We start from the raw sequence: 15466 nt of genomic DNA, 5'->3' as shown, positions 1-15466 counted from the left end.
TCCATCGCAAAGCGATTTCGTTGCTATACGGAGCAATCGCTATGCGAGGCACCACTGTACATACTTTTTTCTTTCAATATCATTACCACCTTTTCTACCTATTTTCTTATCCAGCCTTATCACAAAGTATCTGTTTCCTCTCTCTCTGACTAACCAGTCCTTATCTCTATCTGGATCTCATCCCAATCTCTATCTGGCTCCTCCTCCTCCCGCCAAAACTTCATATAGCTGCTGACTTCGCCTCTCCAGTCCTCTCATAGGCTCATGCAAATCAGCTCGTGACTATGAATAGCCTGAGTGACAGTGGGGCAATCCTCACATGTTGGCTTTGAAATTTACTTGCTATTGTAAGAACTTTATGTAGGTTTTACAGAAAATTCAGTTTAGTTTTATGAGACTTCATTCTTATTAATAGCAGAAGTGGTAAAGTATGTGCATGGGCTGTGTAAGTTCATTTTATGTACTTTTATATGTTGTGTATATGAATCTGTCCATGTAGATAATACAATCTCTCTCTTTCCCCATTGGACACATACATTTCAGTATATAGAAAGTTGCCATGCTAGGGTTTTGTTTTTGTGTGTGCAATGTTGTTTTGTGGGATAAGATTCCATAGTGAGAGCTTTTACTTGCAGCCTGAAGTGAGGCAGTCTAAATACAGGCTTACTATTTGTACGCTTCTTGAAATATAATGTATAACTAGAAATAAGCCTATAATGTGTACATTGGCTTGAGAGTGAATAACTTGTCAATGGCTGCTCATTGGATTTCAGAGCAAAGTTGGAGTTTGAGTCTGATATTTCCTATAGTAGGTGATCTAGATGGGCAGGGTAGAAATCCAATGAATAAATAAAATAAAAAATAATCCAAGGTGTTGTCTACTGGGTTTAAGTACCTCGTGGCACATCATACAATGCCATTTGTGTGTGTTATTTCCGTTCTTCAGTTCATACAACCTTAAGATGTCCCAAAGATACATGTGTGCATATCCAGCTCATATTTGTGTGTGACATATTTTGCATCTGTGTATTCAAAATGTGTCAGGTAAAGTAGTTCTCAGTATGATAAACCTTAAAAAGCTGATGAGTGAGCTGAAGGTTTTGTTAGTAGTAGAAGATAGCAGATAGAATGTACAGAAGTTATATAAATCTTCATTCTGTCTCCCTAGTATAGAAGCAAGTAGTGATTTTTAAAGAGACTCCATCATTGGATTGTAAATTTACAAATAAAGCAACTTCCTTGGCAGCAGGCATAGAACATCCAGACTTGTGGTTGCTTGAACAGGATGATAGATAGATCCCTGGACTTAAATGCCTTTCAGAGTGGAAGCAAAAGGACTCTCAACAAGGACTCATTGTGGGGAGAGGTCTGGTAGGGACAACCAGATTGCTGTGGTGCCAAGAAAGCAAAAATGGACAAGAGGGCAAGAAATGCCCTATTGAAATAGTCTATTAATTTTGCACTGTGCAGACATCAGAAGAAAAATATGTCTGGGAATATGAATTAGGAAAGGGAAAGAGTGGTGATCATATTGGAGGTGAGGTTTTTGGTTGTTCATGATGGGTATGTGGATGTGGATGTAATATGAGGATGGCTTTGCATTGTGGATATTGATAGCTTTCCAGCATTTCCTGCCAAAAACATGCTTTTGTAGCCTTTGGCAAATATGTTATAGATGTATGTTGTAGATTAAGAATCAAAATGAGAAACAGCATATGGCTGCTGAACTGTTCAACAGTGGTCATGTTCCAAAGACAGTTTTTTAGTACCTCCATTTGTTCTAGTTAGAGTTGCTGAATATTCTTGTAGGAATTCAAATTCAAATGCAGAATTAAAACTAGTGTATCAGCTGTTCCTGTTCCTGGAGAGGTCTGATCTGACCACAGTAACACATGCCTTGGTTACATCCTGGCTGTATTACTGTGACACACTCTACATCGGGCTGTCTCTGGAAATTATCTGGAAACTTCAGTGGGTCCAAAACGTGGCAGCCAGATTGCTAAGTGGGGCTGATCACAGTGGTCATATAATCCTTCACTGGCTGCTGATCCATTTCCAGGCAAAATCCAGTGTGTTGGTTTTTACATATAAAGCCCTAAATAGCTTGGGTTCAAGCTATGTCAAGGACCGTGTCTCACTTCATGAGCCTGCCCAAGCATTAAGATCATCATGGGTTCATCTCTCAGTCCCACCATCCTCACAGGCCTGCTTAGTGGGGATACAGGAGAGGGCCTTCTCTGTTGCTGTTCCCAGACTTTGGAACTCCCTCTCACAGGTGGCCAGGCTGGCCCCATCTTAGCTGTTTTTCCACAAGCAGGTGAAGACTGGCTGCCTTAAATGGATTGTTGTGCCTTACTGCTTTGAATATGTTTTTGTGTTGCTTTGTTTTAGTATGGTATTTGCTTGATCTTTTTTTACTGTTTGTGTACTTAGTGTTTTTATCTATAAATATTGCCTTTTAATTGTGCAAGCCACCTTGGGTCCTTTTTAAGGAGAAAGGCATGCTAAAAATAATTAAATAAACAACTGGAATGGCATTCATTAAGACAGAAAGACAGAACTGGTGATGTTGTTGAAATGTGGGCAGAAACTACCGTATTTTTCGCACCATAAGACACACTTTTCCCCCACAAAACGGGGGTGGAAAGTCTGTGTGTCTTATGGAGCGAAGAAAACAGATTATATTTTTCTGTTTTCTTCTCCTAAAAATTGGTGCGTCTTATGGAAAGGTGCGTCTTATGGAGCGAAAAATATGGTACATCCTTCCATTGACTCTTGAGACAGCAAGCACCTGGGGCTGGGACTCCTGCTTTATGCTCCCATAGAAATAAAAGGTTCCCACTTACCTTTATAGGAGAAGGTCAATACAGTTTCTGTTGCACTCCTGTGGTTTCTGCAGCACCCCATGTGACAAGTTTTCCAATGTATTTACTAAGCTATTACGGCTGTCTCACAACCATTTTGTAAACTCCTAGTTTAAACAGTGAGATTATACTGCTTGTTAAAGCTCTGTTCCCTGCTTTCCTCATATTTTAAAAAAGTACTTTGAGTGAAGTTAGTCAAATCCACAGGCCTGACCTCTCTCTGATCCAGCTCAGATAGAAAAGTTGTGTTCAGTTTTTTCTCTGTCTTGGAATACTGAACTTTGTAAATCATGTTATGAAACCATAAATTTGGTTTCTAGCAGCATTAATAGAGAGGATGCAAAAACTGACGTTATGGAAAGGCTCAGTGAATTTGGAAATATTTTTATTTTCCACATCATAAGCTTTGTATGATTAATACTAGTCAGGGCAATGCCAGTTTTATTGCTGGCTTAGTTGTACTTTTCAATCTGCCAGTTAACGTTTATTCTGCTTTTGAGTGGCCCTTTTCCCCCTCTTCAGTGATCAAGGTGCTCACAGTGCTTGCCTTATCTTTCATATTTCAATAATCACAGAATTATGATGATCACTCTCCTTTATTACAGTGTCTCTTGCACCACCACCTCCTTCCATTCTGCAGGTAACTCCCCAGTTACCACTAATGGGATTTGTGGCCAGAGTTCAGGAAAATAGTAAGTTTTTATTGTTAAGTATTTTAGGTAGAATTACTTTAACTTTTAGATCTTGGCTCCCATTTGTCCATATATGCTAAGTGCAAGTGTAACTGTGTCTCTGGGAGATATGCAGTCCTGCCTTACTGTCTGTCTTTGCTCAACTCTGTTGTAGAAGATATCTTTTTAGGTCAGTTGCTCCTTAACTGTTGTGTAAATTTGACCTAGCATCCAGTCAGCAGTTACTCTGAGCAGTTGCAGTGTGTGCTAGCTACAGTGGTCTTCTACTAATCTGAGGGGAAATAGTAATTTTTATGGGAGTGGGTGATATGCTTCTTTTGTGTCCCAACTTGGGTTAGACAACTTGATGGCCTCAAAATGTTGTTGGACCCCAACTTCTGCCTTGTCTGGCTACTGGCCATACTTGTTAATGAAAGTTAGAATCCAGTATAACATGGTGGGCACCAGTTTGTCTAACCCAGAACAAATTCCCTTGTTACAAATTTATGGAACATGAAGCTTTTGTAATTCATATGTATACACTTTGCTACAAGGGGAAAGAATTACCAAGAATTAATCATCCGGTATGACCATTTAAGACGATAGCTGCGAAAATTGGCAGGAAGTAACATAGAGTGTAAATCTTTAAAGAGGAGAGCTTGAGTTTTCTGCTTGGATCCAAATGTTACAGAATGAGTGTTAGATTTGAGTCTGAAGATGAAGGAACATCTGATCTTGATATTTAGACTTATTTTGCTAGTTCTCTCTTTCTCTCCCAGTTAGGGTTTTACTTGTAAAACAAGAGTAACCCACCCGTTATTATCACCACAGCTGGTCACTGGATGGATTGGAAAGAGGAGGGATGGGGGAGAGTAAGAGCTGCAAAGCATTCATGTACTGAACTTTTAACTTCAGGAGCCTTTAATATATTTTTTCTTCAGTTTCAGATACACCTCCGCCCCCACCTCCTGTAGATGAACCAGTCTTTGATGAATCCCCACCTCCACCTCCTCCTCCGGAAGATTACGAAGAAGAAGAAGCAGCTGTGGTGGAATACAGTGACCCTTATGCTGAAGAAGATCCACCATGGGCACCAAGGATCTACTTGGAGAAAGGTACCTTTGCTGAAAATTGTAATACAGCAAAGCATCTTCTGTTGCCATGGATTCAGCATAGGATACTTGACTGCTGAATTCCTATACTTGAGATGTGACAGATACTTCAAACTTTGCCAAGTGAGGGCACAGTGTGAAAGGAATGTATTAGTACTTAATGGTGCATTTCACAATATTCAAAGCAAAGCGTGCTGCTTATATACCGCCCCATAGCACTTCAAGCAATGCCTGGGCGGTTTACAAGTTAATTATGCAGGCTACACAATATGGCATGCTTAATTTTTATCAGTATTGAGGCAAGGGGAAGCTTTGCATGTGAAGAAATGCAGTTGGTGGATTTCTGCCAGTTGTTTCAGCTGGGTTTGTTGGGGGATAGGATTTTCGTAATTATAGGACTTCTGGTCTCAGAAGTCACCTAGAATCCCTCAGGCAGAATGCTGGGACTGAGAAGGGAGAAACCAAAAAGTTAAAAAGATATATTTCTACCACTGCATTGTGCTTGTCTTCACTATATTGGCCAAGAAGCACAAGGGACCACCCAGTTAGTTGTACTGCTTCCTGGGAATTGTTCCAGTGGTCTCTGTGTAGGGTAGTCTTATTGCACATTTGACACTATAGGCAAACCTCTCATTGAACTACCCTTCCATGGAGCAGTGTGACAGAAAGCGGATCCCCTTCTTTTCTGCTAGACCACATTGTTCTGGTAGACCAATATGATTAAAAAGAGATCTCTTTTGCCCTCCGATTTTTGCTGTCCCAAATCTAGAAGTCTGTGTGGAGGCTTCTAGGTGACCTCTGGAATTGGAAGTCCTAGAATTATGAAAATCCCATCCCTTGTTGATTTGAACAATTAGATCCTGGCTGAATTAGCCAAAGTTTGCAAGAGCTCCCTATACTTTTGCTGCAGCTTTGCACACGCCTCCCATAGGAGTTAGAAGCATCACTTGAAATTGACTTTTATATGTCTGGAAAGCATATTGACCATAATTCCTAGTTTGCCTATAAAAAGAAACTCTGGTTAGCTACACTTTCTTCCTTCATTTTGCTGCTGGCATAAAAAGAGGAGTAAAGTGACAGTAAAAGGTTTGTGGACAATAGAACAGAGCTCATACATATCCTGGCTACTCGTTCTTCTTTACTTGTGTCAGGATCACAAAACTGCATTAATAAATATACAATTTTTGCCCAGTAACAAGAACATATAGGGCAGGTGGCATAAAATCTTCCATAGTAAGTGCTGATGGGTTTAGAGTATGCTGAGATACTGTAGGTGTGCAGTTGCCTTTTCCTCTCCTCATCAGCAAAGGACTGTGTCAGTACAAAAAAAAAAAATCCTAAGGTTCACCTTGGTTTTGCCAACTTCACCCCATAGCCTATTAAATGATTTCCAAGTAACTCAGTTTTCCACATTTCTGGGTGCTAGACTTTCCTGAGGTTCCTTCCATTTTCAGAGGTGGGTAGTTGTTTATTTCCATACTGTAGTCCTGGCATTCCCTGTTATTCCTTCAAAATTCACAGATGTTCAACCATCCCCCTACCCCTTTTCCTTGATTTTGGTCTTATAGGAAGAGATGGTAGTTGAAAAGCGGATGTGCATTTGATGTAGATGTTTTCAACAGTCATCCTTGCTAATAATCCAGCTCTGCATAGGGGTGCAATTAGCTCCTTGATTGCGTGAGAAGTATAACACAGAGCCACAAAAATATGTTGGCAGTTCTGCATTGGGTATGCGGCATATTTCAAATATAGGCAGTGAGAAATCAGATTTCATTGGAAGTTATATGGATTGGGGATAACGTTTGATCAGAGTGCTGATTTGGGTTTCACTTGTCCTGCTTTTTGATTGCATCTGGAAATGGAGTTAGTTTCTTAATTTCATCAGTGAATGATTTTGAGGAAGGAGAGTTCCTTGACCTGGCTTCCTTCTACAACTCTCAGGAAAGCAGCTATCTATTTTTCAGGAGACTGTAATTGCCTGTTTACCACATGAAGTAATTTTGACCAAAGCTCTTATTTTGAACGAAAATAGAGGAGAAGGTCATGTTACAATATACATGTGGTCTCTTGGAAATAATTATTAGCACCAACAGTAACAACTAGTTGGTTATTTATTATGTGTGCTACAAAGCAAATGAACTAGAGCCAATTTTATCTCCTAACTTTCTTAATAATAAAATGTTTATAAATGTCAAAAATATTATTTTGGCTTTGTGATGAATCACTGGTTTTTATGCCAAACCTAGCAACCTGGTGTCCTCCAACTTCTTTCTTTTCTGTTTTTTTTCCTAGTTGTGGCAATCTATGACTACACTAAAGACAAGGAGGATGAACTCTCCTTCCAGGAAGGTGCCATCATCTATGTCATTAAGAAGAATGATGATGGCTGGTATGAGGGTGTCATGAATGGAGTAACAGGACTCTTCCCGGGAAACTATGTGGAGTCCATCATGCACTACTCTGAGTGAAGACCGTCAGGGCAAGAGGCCGAACTGCCCCTTGCTTGCCAAGAGATTGTGGAGCTCCCCAGATCTTCACCAGCACCTGGGGGGACCCAGACAAGTGCATGGAAGGAAGGAAGGAGGGACAGAAGGAAGGAAGGATCATTGTAACAAACCACTCCTTATTTTTCTTTTGTTTTGCTCCCCCTCCCCTTTTATAAAATAGTGATCTGAGTTTTGAAGAAATGGCTCTTCCATTTGCCAGCAGTGACTGAGTTGAGCTGAGTGACAGATTTGAATAAGCTGACATATTCAGGTGTAGATAAATGAGATGTAATGAATTTGCCAATTAACAGATCCATTGTTCAAATGTGACCCATTCAATCAAGACATGGGATTTTTCTCAGGAATAATGCAAGCCCTGGTGTTGGGGCATCCTGAATGCCAGTGCTTAAGGACTGGCTTCAACAGGCCACCCACCTCTTCTCCTTCACCCCACCTCCCTATTCCACACACCCCTATTGAAAAAATAATGTGCTGGCAAACATTTTGGGTTCACATACCAACTGGATCTCAGGTTGGTTCCTTGCATCTCTGACCCAAATACTTTTGCAATTGTTCAGCACATGTAGCCTGATTTGGACGTGCAAGGAGCTGGTTTCAAATCACCTTCCTCTGAATTTTGATAATGTATGAACATCTAGCATCAAAAGATGGTCTCCCCATTATACTGATCCATATAAAAGCCAGAAGCTTGGTCTCTTTCATATGGTTGTTTCTGAACTGTTGGACAGACCTGAAGGACCTTAAACACATTCAGGTACTGGTAGCCTTGTTCTGCTCTCCAGTTTACAAAATACCTGGAGGAATGGTTTATACCTGCTTACCTGATATTCCGTCGTGTTGCTCAGATATTGCTTTCAGAGCATGAGTAAGCCACAACTTGTGGATATGCATCTTGGGCTTTATCCTGGTTCTTTTTACTGAGGCTGGCTACAGTCTTCTGAAATTACCTCGTTTTCTAGTTTGGGGGATTAGAACTGAGAGTGGCAGTATCTCCAGAGAGGAAAAAAATTGGATTTATTTTTGTGCTTTTGCTGAACCACTTATCATTATTATATCAATCACATGGTAGAAATTTGGTCTTAATTCTATTTCCAGATTTTGGTACATATCATGAAGGACCTGCAGTTAGTCAGATGTTTCCCAGGTTGATTTTCTTATTCCAAAGGGCTGTCAAATGTCTGGTTTTCTTTGAACACTAATTAGAAACTGGTGAGAATTATAACTATCTTCTCACCATTGGTCCAATCAAGGAAGAGGAGGCTGTTTTTGTGTGTATGTGAATGGCAACCTGTTATGGCTTCCTAAGTTTTAGGGTCATGCTAAATGGACACTGCATATTTATGTTTGGTTGAATAGGGGCTGTGAAGACTCTGAATCAGGCTTGTGCATGGGGTGATGGGAATGTGACCTTCTTTGCTGGGGTCCTGCTGAACTTTGCAAAAGGAAGTTGCTGTTGGTGCCAGTAATAAGTTTTCTCCCAGGGCACATAGATTAATGGCGTAGAGGAATTCTGTTGGGACTGTGGCATGTTTGTGTGGGTGAGTAGTAAGGCTTAAACCCTCTTCCTTGCATGTCACAGTCCCACTTTTGACAAGCCACTCCCCCAACAATATTTAACTAAAGTACAACCAAACTAACTCCCAAATATGTGGAGTACTGTTACTTCACTGACCTGTCTTGGTCCCTTAAGATATGCTGACTTGATGATACCAGCCAGTGTTAGATTCAGATAATTGTTGAAAAGTAATGTGCCTGGAACAGAGGTTGTACTAACCACCTTTTCTTAAACTAGCCAAAACTTCATTAAACTAGCAAAACCAAGTTTTGCAGATAGCTGCTGTCTCAGTGCATGCAGATTGTATTGGTTTATGCTCCGTAACACAATTAGGAAACAGTCCTATCTTGTTTTTTGCTTGAGCCATGAACAAATATAAGGTATTACCAAAAGTCAATATTATCCTAGCATAGATTCTTCTAGCCTTCAGCTTTGTGGTAATTGGTGTCCCGTCCCCCCAGCCCACTCAAAATACTTTCAGTATTGAAAACTAGTTGCACTGTTCTGACTAAACTAAGTAGAATGGGATCACCCTAGGGCAGAGATGGGCCACTGTGTCCTCTCCAGATTGTGGCCTAGAGCTCTATCATCTCTAGTCATTATAAGAGTTGCAAGTTCAAAAACATCCAGAAGAGTGTGGTTGTCCACCCTTGCTTAAGAACTGACCTGTTATGAGGCCATCAGGTGGGCTGTCTCTTCAAATCATTGCTTTACATGGGAATGCTACATGTTCTGCGCACTTGGAAGGATTAAATAAAGATATCCTGAGGTTGATTGCTTATGACTTTAGTAAAATACAGTAAAGATGCCTATGAGTAGCTTTCACTGACAGGATAACCTGCATTGTTCGAAACAGCCAGGAATATGTAATGCTGATTTGGAGCTTTGCTTTTCATAGAATTACTGTTTGTTCATTGAAAGGAATTCATCAGTGTTGGTCATCTTAGCAAGTAATTTTGTTAAGGTCATTAATAATATTAGATCCTTTATTTATTTATTTTATTGACAAGATTTTTTAGCTGCACCATTACCAGTGGTCTCTTTAAGCCTTTAGGTTGGTATTGACCATCTCATCTAGCCCATAGTCTCTTATTATGAAGCCTCTGCCTCCTGCACAGAATATGGATATGGTAAAATTCCTACCAAAAGGGCTTGGGCCTTTAGGTAACATGGAAGGGTATATGTGGGAGTCAGATTGTACAATATCTTTTAGATATAGCAGGGGTGTGCACAAACCCCTTGAGATGTACCTTGTAATCTGAAGAACCAAAAGGAAGTGCCAGCTTCCGTAAATATACTTGCCATGGGTAAATATCACCACTTCTCAGACCACAGCAGGGAAAAGCCAGGTGCCATCCCCTGACTCCAAAGAGTAAATGCATTTATGGTGATTGTTCAGAGGTTGAAGAAGGAGTCTGCTCTGAAGCCACTTGCCATGTGAGAGGTCCCTACTTTGTCACTGGATTTTCCTGTATTTGTAAAGAAAGCAAGTGAAGGGGGTCAGTGATGACGACCAATTATGGCTAATAAATAAGCTGGGGCAAAATGTGCGGACCCCTGTGCTGCTCATGCTGTTGAGAACTAGGTGCCAGAAGATGTATGTGTGTGTGTGAGAGAGAAAATAGTCCTGTTCTGTTTTCCCTTCCATTCAAAGAATCTGGAGTTTCTACAGCACTGGGTAGTCTGAGGGAAGGAAAGGAGGCAGGATGTTGAGACAGTGTAATGAAGAGGCTACACGTATAGCTCCCTCCTAGGATGACCAATTATGGCTAGCACTACGGACAGATAAGCATCTTTCCCCTCTACATACAGAAACCCAATTTTATTTGCCCCATTAGTCATGCACTTTACATCTGGTACTTGGCCCTGCATGCTGCGGGCAGCTTCTTAAGGGCACAAGTTCTAGTGCCCCCCCTTCTCCAAAAACAGGTTATCTGAACTTAAGATTCTTCATTTGAAGCGAGTACATTTTTTTTCTGCCCTTCTGGGAAATGTCATACCATTCATTTTAGATTACACTACTGATTTGAGCTCATATTGCCCCTGAAGTTTAAATTCTCTGCGAAAAAGCTTGATGCAGTCCCTTCAGTCAGTCTGTTTGCAAGGTCCTGGCCTTAGCTAGGGCTCACTTGGAGAGCAGATGCACATCCCAGGATAGCTAGGTCATGGTGCCAGGGCCAATTCGGTTCTGACAGATTCTGCAGTCACAAAAGTCGTTTGGAGAGGCTTCACACTGTAGATACAGTGGGCTTTTTTGGTATGCTTTCAATATAGAATTGGTTTATAAGGAGCTTCTCTGTAATGTTTTAAGATGGGCATGCTTCCTTAATTATGTGGGAAACTTGGAAGTCTGTCCAGCTCCTAAGGAGGGCAATGCCACAGGTTATCATAGAAGATTTTCAGCTCTCTGATTCTGTGGCTATTTACTCCCTGCACACCTTTTTAGGCCAAGGCCATCTTCCTGTGGAGCTGTGACAGGCTGTTTTCATATTGCTCACCCCCTGCTGGTTTTATGCTTTTATTCTGCAGTTCTTATGTTGTACAGAAATTCTTTGCATTTCATGCTCATTTTTTATTTTAAAATTTGTAGAATGTCTAGGGATGATACTATATGTACAAGGCCCAAAGTAATCAGACTTTATATGTATGTAATGTTACATAGACTGCATGCTATATCAAATCAGTGAGGGTGTTATCCAACTTTCAGTTGTAATTCTTGCCAACTTCCCTTCTTTTAATTTAATGTTTACTTTTTTTAAAAAGGTAGTATGGGAGAATGAGGATGGCTTGGTAAATTCAAAGAAAATTATACCCATAGTCTTGCTGTCAAAATTTGCGTGATGGTGTAAAAGATGTTGAAGATTGCATACACATTTTTCAGTATCTTGCAGGGAAAGCAGTCACTACAAGAGCCCAATTTACGGTCTGTGTCAAAGTGGTTTGCATTTGTTCCTTTGCAACAGGATTTTCGTTCCCTCAGCCGTCTCATCCCCATTCAATGAAATAATGGCACACAAATCCAAACTGTTTTTCTCCAACCTTGTTGGTGTCCTGTAGAAGAGCAAAATCTCTTTCTCATAGCACCAGAAACAAGTCTTTACATGCAAAGAGAGCTAGCTGTCTGTGTGAAATAGGAACAGTAGTCTCTGGTGCCTTCTTTTTTTCAGGCCTAATGTTGGTTTATTGGTATATCCAAGTAAGGGCTGCCTTGGCCCTACTTGACTTATATGAATTGCTGCCATCTCTCTCTTTTCCCCCTTCATCGCACACACCTTTGTGAAGGGCAAAGAGGGCAAAGAATGTTTTCCACAGTCCGTGGTGAGGCTTAGTTACTGCTTTGCTTCACTTCTACATGGTAAAGGTCTAGAGCACACACACAAACCTTGTAGATCAGAAGTATTTGTAGTGTGTTTGGTTTTCTCTACTTTGATGTAATAAGAAAACAAGTTCACAAATGATATATTGCCAACTTGTTACTGGTTTGTGTTTCTAAAGATTAATTCAAGTGTGTTCAGTGCTGACAATTGCATTTGTGTGTGTGTAGTCTCCTTTTAATGTAACTTTAACTATGTATCCCCTTTTTTCTTTATTACATCTTTAAAAGAATGTTTGCGAGTCCCTGCTTGGCTCTTTTTTATGGTCATGCATGTGCCTCTTAGGCTTGTTTACCCATCGGTTGACAGCAGCATACACTGGAGGAAAACCCTCGTCATAGAACTTTACTGAAGGCATAGCATGAGTTGGCTGCTTTTCATAAATTAGATGGAACAATCCCTGAGAGCTACTGGTCTTGCACAAACAGCTTATAATAATAATATTAGTAATAATCTTAGAATTTCAGAGGTGGAAGGGACCCAATGGATCACTGTAAAGGAGGCACAGTGGGGAATGAAACTCCCAACAGACCACTGAGCTATCCAGCAGTTCTTCTGGTTTTTACAAGGCAGCAGTATTAATTCTCTAGCAAGCAGCAGCTTCTCACCTAAACCATCTTTTAGTTGAGTGAGTTCACCTTCTGCTTCTGAAGAGGCATCTCCAAGTGTAGGGATCTCTTTGAGAGCTTCCAATCTTTATGGGTTCTGCTGGGTGTTAGTGTAATTTCCACCTTCAGTTTCCACAACTGACCTCTGCCTTTGAGGCCCAAATAAACCATTACTTTTTCCCTGGTAGAAAAGAACTCTTAAAGTAAAATAAATGGCTGGTATCCATGACTTTGTATATGCTCTGCTAGAGAAAACACAAAGATATAGGTAGCTAAGTTTGGGTGCTAATTGTCCTGCCTCAGGGTTAAAATGTCAAGGAGAATGGAGTGTCTTCCCATTTTTACTTGCTGGGGTAGGCTTTGGCCGTAGTACTGTTTGGAAATGCCACAAGCATAATGAAGGGGATAACAACATTTAAATAATGGTAGAAACAGGGGACTTCTCAGTTACCCATTTGATTAACACTTTCCTGGTGTTTTGAGGAGCATGTATAGGTGCTTAAATCCTGTGCATAGCTGATGTATCAAATATGATTGGGAAAGGTTTTTTTAATGAGAAATCATTTGTTAAAAAACAAGATGTTACTTCTGTTTGCGATGCAGTATTATATACTGTCACTTGTATTTGGAGGATGGGTACTGCAGTGCTTAAACATATGAAACTCGATGATACTGACCAAATTTAGGCATTCAGTGCATTAAGAGTGGTGTAGTAATTAAAAAAAAAAAGAATCTTGCTGATAAACTTGAACTTTAAAATGTACATCTCCATTTGCTGTGTTACATGTTTTTTAACAGGTGGTGTATGTCTCTCCCTTTTCCCCAGAGCAGTGTGACAGAGAATAGCTTAATATACTATAAAAACTGAGTAGCTTCATACTGAATTAAGAAATGGAATTTATGAAGTATTTTTCCAGTTCCATCAAGCATTAATTATATAGTCATAAATGTGGAAACAATACAGACTGATTTCCATTAGGGCCTTGCTGAATGCTCATGACTGAGAGAATATAAAGAACAGGTGCTTGTGTTGGTTTTTTTTTTTTTTTGACAGATTGGGTTGGACCAAACATACACTTCAGATGCATTGAAATCAATGCCTTAATTCCCGTTTATTTCAATGGATCTACTCATAAATGCAGCTCCAACCCACAGAACTCTCATTGCTTGTATAGATGGGTTTCAGTGATATGTGTGTCAAACTGCATCTACTGTCTAAACAAAATAAATTTAATTTGGCTGACAATGTGCAGTTCTGCTACTTACAGTGGCAGTGTGCTCTGAGCTCTTGTGGTAAGGCAGTAAATTATGAGAACTCTGCAGGATTCTAGGGAAGGCTGTGTTACTGGTTTTTTTTTTAATTGTGTGTGCCATTAAACTATCTTCCAATGCGTGGAGGAACAAATTTTTAAAAGTTTTTAAATTGTATTTGGAATTAACTGTTGCTGTGTACTAAACCCTCTTGTTACATAGTCATAAATAAAAAACAAAAAGCACACTCTGACCTGCCCCACCAAGTGTCTTGAGCTTTTTTAAGACTGAACTGCTGCTTGCAAAATATGACACTAATATAACTGAGCCAAAGATTGATGGCTTCCGAGTTCATAACTGCCCACCAAATCAGGACAAAGGATCTTGTGAGCCATGAGTACAAATAAATATAATGGAAAGTATAGCACTTAATTATGAGTAGTGCTGATACAATGGCAAAGAGTTTGGAAGAGGGTGGAAGTCAGATACAGTATAAAGGTATACTGTGAAGTGGGGATGTAATAAGTTGTGGGGTAGTCAATGAAACAGCAAATTCATTGAGAGGCATGTACTACCAATGGAGGTGGTATTAAGCATCACTTGTTACTCATGTTGTTATCAGGCTTATACTGTTTCAATCAAAGCAAAAGCCACCCACAACTGCATTTTAGAAATTGCTTCATTAACTCTTTCTCCTCATGAAGTAGTCTCTTGCTATGAAAAGCTACCTACAACATAGGCCCTTCATGAAGAGGATACACAGGCAAGCTTGTTTCTGGAAGAAATAGGAAAAGCCAAGCATTTAACTGAATCCTATTATCGCTACAGTCACAGAAATAATTTTAGCCTGTTTTAGTCAGTCCTGTTTGATCAAATGCCTCTTCAGTTAAAAAAAAATTGTTTCAATTTTCAGGCAATTATGTAGATTAGAGATGGGGGTATTTGTATACAAATACCCCCATGTCTAATGTAGATATAGAACTTCAATTAGGCAGGACAGAAAGTGCTGGACCATACAGGTGTATAGGAGCATACATGCACCTAAACAGGGTATATAGAAACATTTGTTCACCAAACAGAATTTGGGAAAGCCTTAAAAATCCCTCTTTGTCTTCATTGGGGAGCACAAGTTGCTTACGCCTAGGAGAGCCCCAGAAAGGTGTGCGTTTAAAACATCTTGAACTTCATCAACCATTTGGTGCAATAAAACCTTATTTTTTGCTTGGTAATTGGTAATGTTAAATTTAAGACAGAAATGAAATCTTAATTTGCTGGGTTGGCAGTCTTCATTTTTCAAGGCCTATGAAATAAGCCATACGGGTGCTCATTTAACTTGCCATGAAGTGGAAAAATAATTAACCTGCCATTACTGCATTTCTACCTGCTATGCTGCCATAGTTTAGGGGATACTGCAGAATACGTTCTTTGAAAAGTAAAGATTGATGCCTCTAGGTGAAGAACGGAAAGTGGGGTACAGAAGGAGCCTTCCTGAAGAATGTAAGGACTGAGATATCCCCTGGGCTA

General features: G+C 40.0%; 1 protein-coding gene across 19 annotated transcripts in view; it reads left to right on the top strand.

The window, feature by feature from the left end:
• ABI2 (abl interactor 2) overlaps positions 1 to 14200 on the top strand; it is an 87067-nt gene extending 72867 nt beyond the window's left edge. For all 19 annotated transcript variants that reach the window (XM_078379670.1, XM_072978542.2, XM_072978535.2 and 16 more), the window contains 3 exons: positions 3470 to 3556; positions 4477 to 4650; positions 6940 to 14200. In XM_078379670.1, coding sequence (XP_078235796.1) covers positions 3470 to 3556; positions 4477 to 4650; positions 6940 to 7115 — 437 coding nt within the window. In that variant the 3' untranslated portion in view covers positions 7116 to 14200. The remainder of the gene's footprint in view (positions 1 to 3469; positions 3557 to 4476; positions 4651 to 6939) is intronic.
• Positions 14201 to 15466: the final 1266 nt, after the last annotated feature.

Source organism: Pogona vitticeps, chromosome 1, assembly GCF_051106095.1.
Source record: "Pogona vitticeps strain Pit_001003342236 chromosome 1, PviZW2.1, whole genome shotgun sequence".
Classification (NCBI taxonomy): domain Eukaryota; kingdom Metazoa; phylum Chordata; class Lepidosauria; order Squamata; family Agamidae; genus Pogona; species Pogona vitticeps.
This window is presented reverse-complemented; position numbering and strand designations above follow the sequence as displayed.